The 16,455-nt window shown below is 33.3% G+C and overlaps 1 protein-coding gene across 1 annotated transcript in view; it reads right to left on the reverse strand.

Annotated features, from left to right (window-relative positions):
• Positions 1-16,455, reverse strand: part of dbe (KRR1 small subunit processome component homolog dbe) — a 114,199-nt gene that overhangs the window by 31,803 nt on the left and 65,941 nt on the right. Inside the window, exon 7 of the mRNA XM_090394606.1 lies at positions 11,413-11,583. Coding sequence (XP_090250732.1) covers positions 11,413-11,583 — 171 coding nt within the window. The remainder of the gene's footprint in view (positions 1-11,412; positions 11,584-16,455) is intronic.

The following is a 16,455-nucleotide window of genomic DNA, read 5'->3' on the forward strand; positions in this document are numbered from 1 at the left end:
TCAAAGAATGGTCAGCAAGTCCTGAGTGGCTGTTCTGTATTTAATTTCTCACTTTACTAAAAAATGTGCCTAAATAACTGAAATGTTTTACTTGTTCTATACGTGCTCTATCCAGAATGCAGTTGAAATTTTCAAATTTATCACAGCAGTTATTCAATTTACTCAGTGAATTCTGCAGACTTGTATTGGATCTATTTAGAAGTATATCATCTGCATAAGGTAAAGAGCTGACATTAATATCTCCAATTTTGATATCAGGTTTAATACCACTTTCCTTTATAATATCATCCATATAAATGATGAATAACAGTGAATATAATATACACCCTTTATTTCACACCTGATTTAACATCAAATCATCTTTCTGTACCTTCTTCAATTCTAACTGCTGACTTACAACTTAAATACAGACTAAGTAATGCTTGATATAATGTCCCATTTACAAATACAGTTCCTTATTATATTCCCATGACTTCTTCACTATTCATTATAAAGTGAAAACTTTAGCCAGACAATCTCTACTCAGCCTGAAACCAGCTTGTTCTTCTTCAAGATTCCTTTCTACAATTTTTCTTAGCCATTTTGCAAGTATACTTGCATTAAATCTTACTGGGAACGTTCAATAGAAAAATTCCTCTGTAATTCTCAGATTCAATTTTAATTCCCTTTTTATGAATGGGTACTATGATGGGTCTACTCCAATCATCTAGAATTCAGCCCTCTGACCTTCTGAATTATGCGGTATAGCCACTGTAAAACATTTATACCTCCTTATTTGATCCTCAACTTGAGTTGTGTTTCCACTTTCAGGTTTTCGATGGCTTTTTCTACTTTAAGTACTGAAATGTATTACTGATTGCATTCTTGTTGACTGTTTTCTACCACCATGCTGTAGCTGCTTGTTTCATTCAGCAACTTTCAAAGTAATTACTCCAGACATCTAGAATATTTTTATCTTCAGTTTTCATGTCACCTTTATCATCTCTGATTCTTCTCATAATATTCTTTCCTACATTTCTAAGTTTTTTCAATAGCCTCCAGGATATTTTACCACCTTCCTGATATTTATTTTTTATATAACACCATATAACTGTAGTGTTTTGTAAAGGTTTTTCTCTTGGCACCTTGTCATATGCTTTTTCAGATCCACAAACCTAAAATACAGATCCTTGTTATTCCCGAAGACTTTTGTTCAGCTAGTTTTACAACTGCTTCACTTTTTTAGATTTTTCTCTGCATTCTATAACATCACATGATAACGTACTTGCCAGGAGCTGTCAATACACATTCTTCTTTCCTTGACTAGCTCTTTAACTTCCTGAGTCCACCATGGAGTTTGTCTGGTCAAATACAGATTTCCATACAGGAAACATGAAGTACGGTAAACTCCACTAATAACAAAAAATGGAAAAGATTCAGCTTAAGTCCCAACAAAACTACTTTAAGCTTGTAATTAACAAACAAACAAAAAAAACAACATTTTTGCAATCAACAGAATTTGTTCACAAATGGCAACACAAAATATACGGCCATTTGAAGTAATCCTGTGAGGAGTACTTCATAAAATTTATTTACATTTTGTATTAAAACTATAAAATAAAAGAAAGATGAAACTGTAACTGAGTAAAGAAAAGTAAGGAAATAAAATTGCAGGAAATTGCACTGTGATGAAAGAAGATACACAACTGATTAACAGATAGCCTGCATTAGTCAGCCTAAGGGTAAGGGAAAAGTGATTGGCACAGCTGTGTGTGTGTGTGTGAGGAAGTCAGTTTCCTAACTAGACAGAGACAATATGAGAGTGTGCTGAAATGATGTGATAATCACTATGAAAGAATTGAGGTAAAAACCATGTAACTTACACATTATTCTACATATTCCCCACAAAGTGTTATACACTTATTACAATGCTGCTGCATCATTTGCAATCCTCTGATTAAAGTCTTTCCCTTGTTGCACAAACCAAACCTTAGCTGCAGATCTTCAACATCTGTGGTAAATTTTGTTCCTATCAAGTGTTTCTTTAAATTTGGAAATTGGAAATGGTCAGATGGGGCCAGGTCTGGTGAATATGGTGGGTGAGACAGACATTGAAAGCCAAAGTTGCATATTGTCTGTTGGGTTGGTTTCATGAGCAGTGTGAGCAGGTGTGTCATCCTGCAAAAGCAACAAGGCTCTGCTCAGTTTCCTGTGGCATTTTTCCTTTAGTACCTCCTTCAATTCCTTCAGAGCTGTTAAATAAACTGCTGCTGTAAGTTTCACCTTTTTTTGAGGTACTTGTTAAGGATTAAACCATCCATATTCCAAAATACAATGGCAAGAACCTTACCTGTTGACTTTTTGGGTTTGGAACTTCTTTGGCCATGGAAAACCTTTGTGCCATCACTCCGTCAAATGTTGTTTGGTTCTCTGGGTCATAGTGATGAAGTCAAGTTTCATCAACAGTCACAATACCAGCCAAAAAATTTGCAGCTGATTTCTCAAAATAACCCAAAATCTCTTGAGATGACACAGGTTCTCTCTTTTGGTCAGAATTCAACCATCTGGGGACCCACTTAGCTGACAGCTTCTGCATGTTCAGATGTTGGTGAATAATGACCCCAACTTGTTCCCTGGATCCACAGTCTTTGCAATGTTTATAGCTGGTATTTGTCTATCATCAAGGATCATGGCATGCACTGCATCAATATTTTCAGGTGTGATAGCTGTGGTAGGCCTTCCTGATCTGGGAGCACCTGTTGTCTCAGGATGCCCAGTTTTAAACTTGGCCACCCATCTGGCAACTGTTCGATATGCTTAGGCAGCCCCCCCCCCCCAAAGTCTCAAACAAAGTTTGGTGAATCTCAGCTACAGACTTTTCTTGCAGCATGAAAAACTTGATGATGGCCTGCACCTTTGTGCCTTCGAATTTCTTCAAAACCTCTGATATACCTTCTTCTATCGAAGGTCAGCAAACCATCTTGGAGAACAAAGTATGTTCTTGTGTTGATCTGAGCAATTGTACACTGCTCTTTTCCTGTCCACTCTTGATGTTGTCAAACGAAGATATTCTTTTTCTTCCTCTTGTTCCTTTGCCATCAATTCTTCCTACCAAAATGGTTTGTAGAAGCTAATATTTGCCATTTCTTGATTGTTTGTGTGAGATCTTTGGTTCTGCCAATGGATTTTAAGACATCTTCATTGGTTAATTTTTCTGTCCATGATATCTTTAAGACAAAAAAAGATGTCTTCTTAAATTCCTAAAAGAAAAAGCTCAATTTACTATGATTTATTACAATTTGATGAAACATGGAGGTTAAAGGATTTAAGATATGTTCTTTCTTGTGGTTATATCAGTTGCTTTAAAGCTGCTGATACATAAATATATATAATATAAAATATATATAAATAAATTAATTAATTAAATTAGAAATTAGTAAAATAAAATAAATATAAATATTTATATTAATAAAATAAAATAAATATAAATATTTATATTAATAAAATAAAATAAAACAAAAATATATATAATATATAACCACAAGAAAGAACATATCTTAAAACCTTTTAACCCCCATGTTTCATCAAATTGTAATAATCAATTGTAATGTTTATCAGAACTTTTCAGTTCCCCTCTCCACACTCATATTTGTAGGACATCTGCTGGCTAGTGATATTAGATTACCTTGCATTATTTTTTTTAGCAGTGGCCAATTTTGATTAAATAAATAAATTAATTAAAAGGAAAGGATAACTTTTGTTTTTATTATTTATCATGTATGTACATCTTTATTTCTTTCATATCTTCTGCACAATATCAGTTCCTATTTCCTTGAAATATAACTTCTTCCTTATCCTTAAACACAAAAAGAATTCATCTCTTTCAGGTTTACAGTGCTTAACTAGAATATGTTCTGCATAATACATCGAAAGGAACTGTCCATTGCTTTCAAAGAAACCATACATTCAATGGACAAAACATTAGGGATACCTACCTAATAGTGTCAGTCCTCAAGTGAAAATAACAGCCTGTTCTCTCCGAGGCATTGACTGCACCAGATGCCAGAGGTAATTCCAGCCACATCTGTTGCAGCATTGTCCACAGCTGCATGCTAGATGTTGGTCCTAGATACATGGATCTGATGCCTCTCTATGGCATCTCAGAGTGATTCGATTGGATTAAAATCTGAGGACCTTGGAGTCACTGGATGGTCCCAAACTCAAATGAGTGTTACTCGAACCGTGCCTGGGTGGAGCTGTGCATTATCCTGCTGAAACAGACAATTGGCTGCAGGATGCACGAAAGTTGTAGGTGATCAGCCAGCCCATTCTGGTAGCTTACAGCATTTAAGAACTTCTCCAGACACATTAAGGGACCTAAATGTGTCACATGAGAAGGCTCTCCAAACCATCACCACCTCCTTGAACAGAGCCAACCTGACATGATGGATCCATGGCCTCATGCTGTTAACACCACATCCTCCCATCAGCTTGGTACAACTGAGAATGGAATTCATCAGACCACACAACTCTGGTCCACTCTGCAGAGGTGAGGTGCAATGCCCAATGATGGGCTGTCAACAATGATACAGGATTAGGATGTTGGCTTCCATAGCCTATGGTATGCAGGGTACACTGTACCATTCACTCTCTGACGATGCCTGGACCCCCAACATTGAAAGTGGATGTGATTTGTGCCACTGTTGTCATGTTGGTCTGTATGAGCCTGGACAATCTATATCGACCATGGTCATCAATGGCATGTAATGGGCCACAACTTGCTTGCTGAACACTTGTATGTCTATTGATAGTATACTTGTAAACCCTTGATTTGGTTGCCCTTGAGAATCCTGGGTTCTTAGATTATCTTAGAAACTAAGATTACTTAGTTCTTAGTAAGAATAAAGATCCTAGGTTCTTAGTTCTTACTACCTGGGTCAGTGTTTTGTGCTTATCAGCACAAGACAGATTGGTCACTGTCTTGTGCTGATAAGACGTTCATGCTCAAAGTCACTAAGATCACCACATTTACCCATGTTCATCGATTGCGATACACTGTTTGGAAGCCCTGAATGTCTGCCTATTTAGTGTCTGTGTTCAGTTTGGGTATGTTTCACTCTGCACAGGGGGTGTCTGTGTCAACTTCCCATCACTCCTATCTTTAATGTTCTGTCCATTGAGTGTATATCACTTTTATTTATGTCACAACTTAGTTTCATATAAAAGAAATTTATCCATTAATTTTGAGAATTGTTTCCCTCATAACATTCTTTTCCATCTTTTTAGCTTAATTCCTTTAAACTTATTTTGCTCTAAACTTTCAAATTTTTAGAACATCGTCTCTGTTATAATCAATGCCACAGCTGTTCTATTATTATTATCTCTCTCATTCACTAATTCAACTTCCTCTTCCGAAGTACAATCTTTGTGCAAGCACAGTACTGCCTGATATGGTAAGCAACATGGCAGTGGGATAAAAGTTGCTTGTTGTAAACAAGACTGTAGTTCTTCAATGGCATGAAAATGTTGGAAAGTTCAATATTTTCTTCTCTCAAGGTTATGTTGCAGAAATAAGAAACTAAATCAGAGGTGAGTCTTTTATACAAATAAATATTGCAATCACACACAGTTTGCAACAGTCCATAAGTATACAAAGATTTCCAATATAAACAATTCTAATTCAAGAAGTGATGCATTTTTTTGCTATACATTTAGAAAATGTTTACATACATGATAAACAATAAAACCAAAAGTTATCTGTTCATTATTTATTTATTTAATCAAAATGAGCTGCTGTTAAAAAAATAATGTAAGATAATCTCATCATCATCATCATCATCAAATTCCTGCCTTGTACCCTCAAGGGGTGTACAGGATATGACAGTACTACATGAAAAAATTACATCATCACTAACTTCCTATCTACAATTTTCCTCCAAATCAGTCTGTTACTTGTCAAGACTCCAACATTATCAGATCTTATATTTCTATCGTCTAAGGCACTTTGTACCGTATCAATCCACCTATATCTTGGTCTTCCTCTGGGTCGTTTTCCTGCCAACCTGGCAGAGAACACTTGTTTTGCTAATCTTTCCTCTCCCATTCTATTTAAGTGACCATACCATCTGAGATTAGCTCTGCTAACGCATTCCTGGATGCTCACAATGTGAAGTTCTTTCCTAATATCCTCATTTTTAATATGATATTGCCATTGATGCCATCTGTTCACGCCTCTAATCTTTCTCAGGACTCTCATATCTGCAGTCTCTAGTCTTTGGTCAAGTGTTTTACTTCTGACCCAGCTCTCAGATCCATAGGTTAAAATTGGTTTGAACACAGTCTTGTATACAGCTAATTTAGTGTTCCGACTAATTTCTTTCTTATTCCATATGAATTTATTCAATTGACTTCCCACGATACCAGCTTTGCTGATTCTGTTGTCTATTTCTATATTTTGTTTACCATCTTCAGTAAAAATTGTGCCTAAGTAGCTGAAATGTTTTACTTGTTCCACCGGTTCTCCATTCACAACACAGTTGACATTTTCAATGATTCTGCCTATTTTCATTGTCTTTGTCTTTTTATTGCTGACCTTCATACCATATCTATTACAACAGCTATTCAATTTAGTCAGAGAATCTTGCAGACTTGTAGCGGATTTATTTAGAAGTATAACATCATCCGCATAAAGCAAAGAGCTGACATTAACATCTCCAATTTTGATATCAGGTTTAATACCACATTCCTTCATAATGTGATCCATATAGATAATGAATAACAGAGGGGATAATGTACATCCTTGTCTCACACCAGATTTAACATTAAACCATCTTCCTGAACTTCCTTCAATTCTAACTGCTGACTCACAACTCAAATAAAGACTAAGTATTGCTTGATATAATGCCCCATTGACACCATATAACTGCAGCGTATTGAATAGCTTCTCTCTTGGCACCTTGTCATATGCCTTTTCCAAATCGACAAAACTTAAATACAGATCTTTGTTATATTCCCATGCTTTCTCGACTATTTGTCGTAAAGTGAAGATCTGATCCTGACAGCCTCTATTTGGCCTGAATCCAGCTTGTTCTTCACCAAGCTTCACCAGTAAGATAATCTGATATTACTAAATAGCCGATATCCTACATATACATTATTAGGTATATCAAATTAGGAAGCTGACATGTTCACACTAGCTGTATTAATCGCTGATCTTGGGATGATTGACGCAATATAAACTGTTCGCTACTTGTATTGTCCCTTCCTTGTTTCTAATTGAAGTAGCATATATATTGAATATCATCATAAACTAAATGTGCATTCTATACCATTAAAATCAAAAATAACTTGAAAAGTTGCATTCAATCAGTTTACAATTACCATTTAGTTTATAATGATATTCAATATATATGTTACGGTTAAAGTGAAAAATCCAGTTATTATTAATAATTACCGGTTAAAGTGAATAATTAGAATTAATAACTTTAACCAGATAAAGTGAATAATTCCTAGAGGAGTCTGGTAAATGTAATAAAAACATGTTTATAGGTTTTGTATATAGGATTTAATTCTCAATAGAAATTATAACAGCTTAGGTTAGGTTAGTTTATAATGAAAAAAGTAACGGAATTACTTCTTTTGCATTCAATGAAATCAGAAATCATTATAACGAAACCTAATCTTTATTGGTTAGGTTAGTTTATAATGAAAAAAGTAAGGAAAGTACTTCTTTTGCACTCAATGAAATCAGAAATCATTATAAACTAACCTAACCTAAACTGACCTAACCTGGATGTCGCATGTTGAGTGTAGTCATAGTTTGTCATGGGCATGAAAGATAAATGTTGTTGTGGGCCGAGCTTAATGATTGCATGCAGATAAATGGGGATAACAAATAAAAGTAGTTGTGGGAAGATGAATGGGGATTATAGATAAATCAGAGAGGAACTGATCAGTGTTTTTCTCCATTGATGAGGAAAGAGCTACAGCAACGACATTTATCTATTATCCCCATTCATCTGCCCACGACAAACTACAACTATGGTTCAACGTACAACATCCAGGTTAGTTTATGATTTCTGATTTCATTGAGTACTTCTTTTGCACTCAATGAAATCAGAAATCATTATAACCAAACCTAACCTTTATTGGTTAGGTTAGTTTATAATGAAAAAAAGTAAGGAACATAGAATTTCCTAGCATTTTCTTTCTTCTGTTTCCTATAATTTTCTCTTGGTAGTGGAGTGGGATCAGTTTTTTTTTTTTTTTTTTTTCGCTAAATTCCCTATAATGAACGTTGCAATATAATCAACTAACCTAATTCCAACCAATAAAGGTTAGGGTAGGTTAATTTATAATGATTTCTGATTTCATTGAGTGCAAAAGAAGTACTTTCCTTACTTTTTTCATTATGGACTAACCTAACCAATAAAGGTTAGGTTAGGTTAGGTTATAATGATTTCCAACCGATAAAGGTTAGGTTAGGTTATAATGATTTCTGATTTTATTGAGTGCAAAAGAAGTACTTTCCTTACTTTTTTTCATTATAAACTAACCTAACCTAAGCTGTTATAATTTCTACTGAGAATGAAAACCTATATATAAAAATTATAAACATGTTTTTATTACATTTATCAGACTCCTCTAAGAATTATTTAGAATTATCTAGGAATTTAACCGGTTAAAGTGATTAATTCTCGTAAATTATTCACTTTAACCGGCAGTTATTAATAATAACTGGATTTATCGCTTTAACCGTAACATATACATATATTAAGTAGCATTAATTTAGGTAAGCTGATATTACTTACTAATTAAAAATTTAAACATTAATTCTAGATTTATTGTTATAATCTCATAATCTTCTAGTTCTCTTCTTTCTTACATGTTTCCCATTACTGTTTGCAAATGCTTTTCATTCTTGTATAATGAGACCTGTGAAGTATCCATAACTCTAAAATCACACATGTATCGTAAGATATCGTCAGTACAAAGACAAAATATCTTCATAAAAAATTTAATTTTTGCTGTGGTACATGTGTGATTCTATAGTTTCGGTACTTTTCATGTTGTCATTTTTGTGCACTTTATGTCTAGTTTCTCAAAATCCTTTATGTTCTGTTCAGTCATCAACATAGAATTTCCTAGCATTTTCTTTCTTCTGTTTCCTATAATTTTCTCTTGGTAGTGGAGTGGGATCAGTTTTTTTTTTTTTTTTTTTCGCTAAATTCCCTATAATGAACGTTGCAATATAATCAACTATTTTTTTGCTTGCTAGAGTGACCATAGACTTTATCAAGAGCAAACAGCAGCTAGTATAATCTTTCACAATTACAAAATGCTGTGATACTCTTTATAACCAATTCTGATGTGACCATATTAAACATCACTCTAGTAATTAATGCTTGTCCAAGTATATACTTTCCATGATGCAAAAGAATCTGTGGGTTTTTCATAACTAAACAAAGGAATGTGGGATCACCGTAAAAAAATATTTAATTAGCTATTTACCCTACCAACTATGTGTTAAGCCAGTAATCAAAACATGGATGCAAAGTGCACTGCTGAAATTGAAGAACATTTAGATCCTACCGAAATAACATGGATACAAAGCATAAGATGGTCAATGTATTGCATAACCAGTTGGTTGGTTAATGAATATTTCATTTTAAGCATCACAAAGCATCATTATAAAATGAAGATGTCAAATAGAAATTCAAATGCAACTGATCACAACTGTATGTGCTAGGTTCAAACTATAACATTATCAGTAGTTAGAGGGGGAAAATTATTTTATGCAATTGGACGTTACATGTCCCAAACTTTGGAAATAGAAATTTCATCCTTGTGATTCAGATTCAGTATAATGAGGTTTCAGAATATTCTTAACAAATTTTCATCTTTAAAGATACTTCATCTCAAAGGATCCTATGGCTAGCATCAACTCCATGCTGAATCAGACCAGACTTATAAGGTTTAATCAGCCAAACATAGCAGTAATGTTCAGAGATGCACCTCTCAGCTAAAAAGAGCCTATGTGACCAAAGTAGGACAGGTTATAGTATGGACCTGATAAATACTTGGTAGCAATGAAGGAAGAGCTGGTCTTAAGTACACCAGGTTGAAAGAGAAATGTCAACTTTTCCAAATGTAGAAATTTTTAAGGGTCCTGTAAAATTTACTGCCAGGGGCCCCCAATCAGCTTAATCTACCCCTGGCAATAGCTAGCAAAATTTGGTGAGTGGTTTGAAGGTGGCAACGAGCTGAGAGCTTTCTGATATTCTGAAGGCACCTCTCACATATGGAATAGGAATTCTGTGGATTTCATCTTGATTTGGTGGATGTGGAGAGGAATGATCAATAATTTTCTAGAGTCATTTTTGGAATGTAGCCATTTAAACATTCCTGTTTCTGAAGTAAAGGGTGTTTAAAAAAAAAAAAAAAAGAATTTTGTGATTACCAGAGCAGTGACACTGGAAGTGGGGCTACGCAAAGAATTCTGTTTTGCTTCAGTATTCAGGCTGCCAAAGAAGAAAAGTGGTGTTACATGTGTTAACAAATGCAATGAATCGGGAATCCTCTCATTATCTTACATAACTTTATACAAAGGCTTGTTGTGCTTGCTATAGGTACTTTCTTTGGTGTTTTTATTTTAGTTTATATTATGATTCAGTTCTCTAAGGAAAAGAACTGTTTGAACAATTACACCACTGAGAGAAAAAATCAACTTAATACCAACATTGTCTGAAATCAACAAGCAGATAATCTAGAGTAGTTGTTAAAGTTGAGGAGGCTTCAGAAACACTATAAAACTTTGAGATATCTTAAAAACTGAATGCAAAAGTGGCAGCAAAGAGAAGAACAATTTTATATATGACATAAGTGAGCAAATGATGTAATTCATAAAAACAACAATAAGAAAGAAGCATTAGCTATTATCAATATGCAGGAAAGTTTTGAAAAGTACATTAATTATAAACTCCAATAATTATCAATTTTACATGAGTAAAATTGCTATTAAAATTGCAATATACAGCAGCTACTGATGCAAGTCAAAATATATCCAGTATCTATAAAGGCATCACTAATTGCACTATTAAGTAGCATGCACATATCATGAAATAATACAACAAAAATTATCCTTAAAAGTCTTGATGGCCATTTCATAAGGCTTATTAATAGTCATCATTGTGAAGATGATTCTGCAATAAGTATTGAAACAACAAGTATAAACATCTTCACAGTTATTTTTACTCAACCAATGGTATCATAAACCTGAGATTTTTTGAAGATCAGCTGTTTAGTGAATTGTGTTTTAATGAACTGTTTTCAAAGAACATTTCTGCTCTAATTATCATTCTCTTTTTCATCTGTTTTTTTTTTTTTTTCAAATATTATCAGGCCATCAACATATTAAATTTTTTAATAACTTACCTTCCTTTCTAACTGTGGTGGAGGGAAAGGAGTATATTCTTTCTTTATGTTTTTCTTCTGTGGCTTCTTTCTCTTGCTAATATTTTTAGAATGAAATTTCGGAAGATAAGGTGCCCAATTCTGATTTTTTAATTCAGGATTTTTTGATAGTTCCCTTTTAATCATGAGGGCCTATAAGTAAGTTATATTATAAATAAATAAATAAATAAATAAATAAATATATATATATATATATATATATACAGACACACACGTAAGGCAGTTATGAAGGATAATGAAACTATGTGGCCATTATTTTTAATTACTTTGTATTTAAGATTCACATTTAAGACTTTAAATAGCTAATGAGATTATATTGATAAAATTTCAAGTAGAAACCAACCTTTTCTTTATAAATTCCATTTTTTATTAATAAAAATCTGAAACAAAAATATTAAATGCAGAAAATTCAATGTTGATACCAAACAGCTATCATGAATAAAATAAAAATACAATGGCTTGCAAAAGATTAATCAATATCAGTAATCTGGCTTTTTCTAGGTTTGAAAAGAGAACTATTAGCTCATTCCATAAGCAGATGATATTACTGTCTTAGCCCACACTTCTCTTAAATCAGGGAGCAGGTAGGGGTAAAACTACCTCAATAAATGCTAGAATATAATTTCAGTTGATTTATAACCTTTAACATCTGCGATAACAATCTCTCTCTTCATGTAGCTTCCTCAGTGAGAGGGTGAGGCACCATGTCCTTCCAGTTCTCTCTGTTGGTGGCTTTCCTTTTTGTTTCTGCATAGCCATATGAACCTGTCCATGAACTTATATCTTCTAGCCATGTCCTCATTTTTTACCTCTTGATCCTTTTCCCATAATTTTTCCTTCTAAAACTGTTAGTATATCCTCTGTCCTGCCAATCTCATCTTTCTCTGAATCATTTCCTGTAATAAAGATCTATGTGTTCTCATTCTTTGTAGGATATCTGTATTTGTCACATGTTCTGTCCATGAGATTTTCAGAGCTCTCCTATAGCACCACATTTCAAAGGCCATTATCTGTTGTCTTACTCTCTTCTTGAATACCCAGGTCTTACTTCCATATGTGAAAACTGGTCACACTAATGCTCTTATCATTCTTTTCTCTGTATCGATACCCACAGAACTTCTGAGTACATCTTTATTTTTTTATCTTTAGCTATGACTGCTCTTATTTTTATTTCTTTATCTTGCTTTCCATTTGCAGTAAAATAGGTGCCTAAATATTTGTATTCTCTTGTATGTTCAATTTTCATATTGTTTATGAATATTTCTGGCTCGGATCTCTTTTCTTTTGAGATTTTCATAAATTTGATCTTTTTTTTGCATTTATATCTAATCCAAATTCTTTACCCTCTTCAATTAGTAGCTGCAGTAATTTGATTAATTTGTTTCTGTTTTCTGCTATTAGAATGGTGTCATCAGCATATCAAAGATTGGTGTATTTTATACCATTGATACTGATTCCTATATTTTGCTTTTCAATCTTTTTCTTCACTGTAAATATTAAATAGATTTGGTGAAAGGATGCAGCCCTGTCTAACTCCTCTTTTTATTTTCACTACAGATGTCTCAGAGTTAAACAGCTGCATTTTTTGTTTGGTGTAATTCATTTTTATAATCTTAAGTACATGATCTTCTATATCTAATTTATCTAATATATTAAACATTTTATTATGTTTTACTTGGTCAAAGGCCTTCTGAAAGTCTATGTGAAGCATATGTAAATATTCCTATTTCTCTCAAGTGATCTTTTTATTAGTATTTTTTAGTTCCAGGATAGCATTAATGGTTCCCCATTCATCTTCTGAAGCCTTTCTGCTGTTCGCTCAATTCACTGATTAAGGCTCTTTCAATTTCTTTGTTAACAATGGTTAAAATAATTTTAGATGTATGGGATATTAGACTCACAGTTCTGTAATCTTTGCAATTTTGTGCATTTTTTTTCTTTGGAATTGGTATGCAGGTAGATGTTGTAAAAGCTTCAAGTAATTCTATTGTTTTATAGATGTCCTGAATGGATTTCGCTAAATAGTTGTTATTATAGCCGGTCAAAGCTTTCAGCAGCTCAGCCAGGATATTATTGCACCCAGGGAATTTATTATTAGGAAGATTCCTAATTAAGTGTTCTATCTCCTTTCCTGTTGGTAGAGTGGTATCTGTTGTTACGTTTAACTTAAGGTGTTGTGAATCATCTATCATGTTACCATTATCATTATCATAGAGATCTGATAAGTACTCCACCCATCTTCCATTTATCTTTTCCTTATCAATGATTATGTTTCCATCTTTGTCCTTGATGTTATGAGACTGTATACATTTGCTTTTCCATTAAGTTCTTTCACTTTCAGGAATGCTTCTCTGGTTTTGTTCGTATTTTATAATTCTTCCATCTCGGTGCACTGCCTATTTATGCAGTTTTCTTTCAATTTCTTACATAACTGTTTGATTATTTTATCTAATGTTTTAGATCTTAATCTTTCTTCTTCATTTGCTCCTCTTTTCCATGTTCTTCTTTCATCGATAAGATTGATTACTTCTTGTGTTATCCATGGATTTTTCCTTCTTTCTTCTTGTTTATTGGTGTGGTTTTGAGCAGATGTTATGATAGATGCTTGTAGTCTATTCCACTGTGGGTTAATTTTCATTTTGCAGCTATACAAACAGCAGTTCTGAAACAGTTTCATTAAATTTTGATTTTACTATTGAATTTTGTACCATTTGCAGATCCCATTTTAGGAATTGTCTTCTTTTAATTTTTATTGTTTTTAGGCAAATATTCATCTTCATTAAGACCAGTCTACAGATCCACAGTCAGCACTTGGCATATCAGTTCCATATTCCATTGAAGTAATGTTTACTGACCACAATAGTCTAATTGATTTTTGTATCTTCCATCCAGACTTTCCCATGTGTATTTTGCTGTTAATTTTTGTTCAAAATAAGTGTTAGTTATGATGAGACTGTGCTTGTTACAGAAATCAATCAGCTTTGGTCCTCTCTCATTCCGAATTCCAAATCCAAATGGACCCAAGTGTGTAGATGTTCTCTCTGATCCAACTTTTGCATTCCAGTCACCCATAGCACAGATAACTCGATCTTTCTTGCCTCCAACTTCCTTTATACACCATTCTATTTCATCATACATGATATCTATTTCTGAATATATGTTCTGTAGGAGCATATATTTGAATGATCAGCATATCTCTAGGTTTAGACTTCACTAGAATTGCCATTACTCTATCTGATTTTTTGATGACATGAATAATGTTTTCATTAGTTTTCTTCTCTACAAAGAACACTACACCTCTGCTTGATATTTCACCACCTGATGTATATACTTTACATATCTTGCCATTTGGAAGTTTCACTCAAAATCTGATGATCCTTTCCAAAAGGTTTCACTTATTCCTAGTATACTAATATTCAATCTCTCCATCTCTCTCATCACATCAGCCAATTTCCCAAGAGATAACAATCAATTTATGGCTTTTAAAAGACTCACATTGTATTGCACTGGTGCAATTTTTAAGAGCATTGTGAGTATGTGTGTTTTAAAAAAAAAAAAACTTGCTTTTTTTCCCTTTTTCTTTTTTTTTTTGAAAAAAAAAAAAAAAAAAACTCTAAAGAAAAGAGAAATAAGCAAAGGTGAGTCACATTATCAAACAGCCAATCACCTTACATTTCAAAAGAGAAATCACTACTAACATGCATCCTCAAGAAAAATAAATCACTCAAATAAAGTCAACTCTCATAACACCACCATAAGTAGCCCTGAGAAATGGTTTGTGAATTTGCCTACTACTATTGAGCTTCAATAGTTTGTTAGTAAACTATGGTATCATATAGCATCAATGCTATACCAAAGAAAATACACTATAGCAAACCATTCCTTTGAACCCTACATGTCTACAGTAGCGAGAACAGTGCTTGCTAGTAGGTAGCCAACCTCAGTTGATTAGAATTGTTTGTATTCATTTCTTGAAATCTAACAGACAAGAGGAGAAGTCAGAGAGCAGTAGTAACCTAGCAAAGCTTATTTTAGATTTTGAAAAAGAATGGCTACTGGCTGCATCTCCATTTCCTTTGGGCAAGGAGACAGAAGTATGTCTTTCAGAATAACTGATATGCATATTTTGATTCAAAGTATGCATATATCTTGTATGATCATGTTTTCTTATTTTCAGATATTTTTGCTGATGAAGTTAGCATTTTCTAGCAGTATGGAAATTATTGTAGATAATTATTTAAAATGATGAATTTTATAATTATGTTCTTGTATAGTGAGATATCATTGACTCTCATAACAGCCAGTTGTTGGCTAAGTGGTTAATGTATTGTACCTTGGCTCTTCAACCAAAAGGTTGATTGGTTGGTTGGTTTTTATTTACAACTGAATTAACTGAATTATTCTTGTCAGTTTGCCTGTTTTGCACCACTACTATACTTGCTGGAAGCCTGCTATGGTTTGAAAAGTTCCGTGCTTGTTTCCTGACTGTGTAAAAATTAAGTTAAAAAATAATATAAATAAATAAATAAATAATAAAAATATTATACATCTCACAGTACCGATGTACTATAGGTTTAAAGCCTTTTGTGGGTGGCAGACATAAAAAGTTGAACCTAGAGCTGGTTGTGGCAGATACTGTAGAAAATTTTGTGTGGTCTAATTTTAGCATTAAAATAGTCCAACAAATTTTCATAGTAATCTTAAATAAGAAATTATTAAATTTCATTAAGTGAGAGCGGTATCACTATTATCAATTTAAATTATTTTGCAAAAAAAAAAAAAAAAAAAAAGAAGCTCAATTAGAGCAAAAACAGAATAAAATATATATTATCATTTCAAATTGTTTTGATTATAAAAATTAGGTCAAAGCTAGAGAACTGGGAGCAGACCTCTACACAGATCTTTTAAGGAATGTGTGGAAACTGACTAAGGCTACTGATCTAGTGTCCAATTCTCATAATGTATCTATTAGCAGGTATCTCTGGATGCTGAACAAACAAAGAT

The sequence above is a fragment of the Typopeltis vanoorti genome, chromosome 6 (assembly GCF_054136105.1).
Source record: "Typopeltis vanoorti isolate ZY-2024b chromosome 6, IOZ_Tvanoo_1.0, whole genome shotgun sequence".
NCBI classification, from domain to species: domain Eukaryota; kingdom Metazoa; phylum Arthropoda; class Arachnida; order Uropygi; family Thelyphonidae; genus Typopeltis; species Typopeltis vanoorti.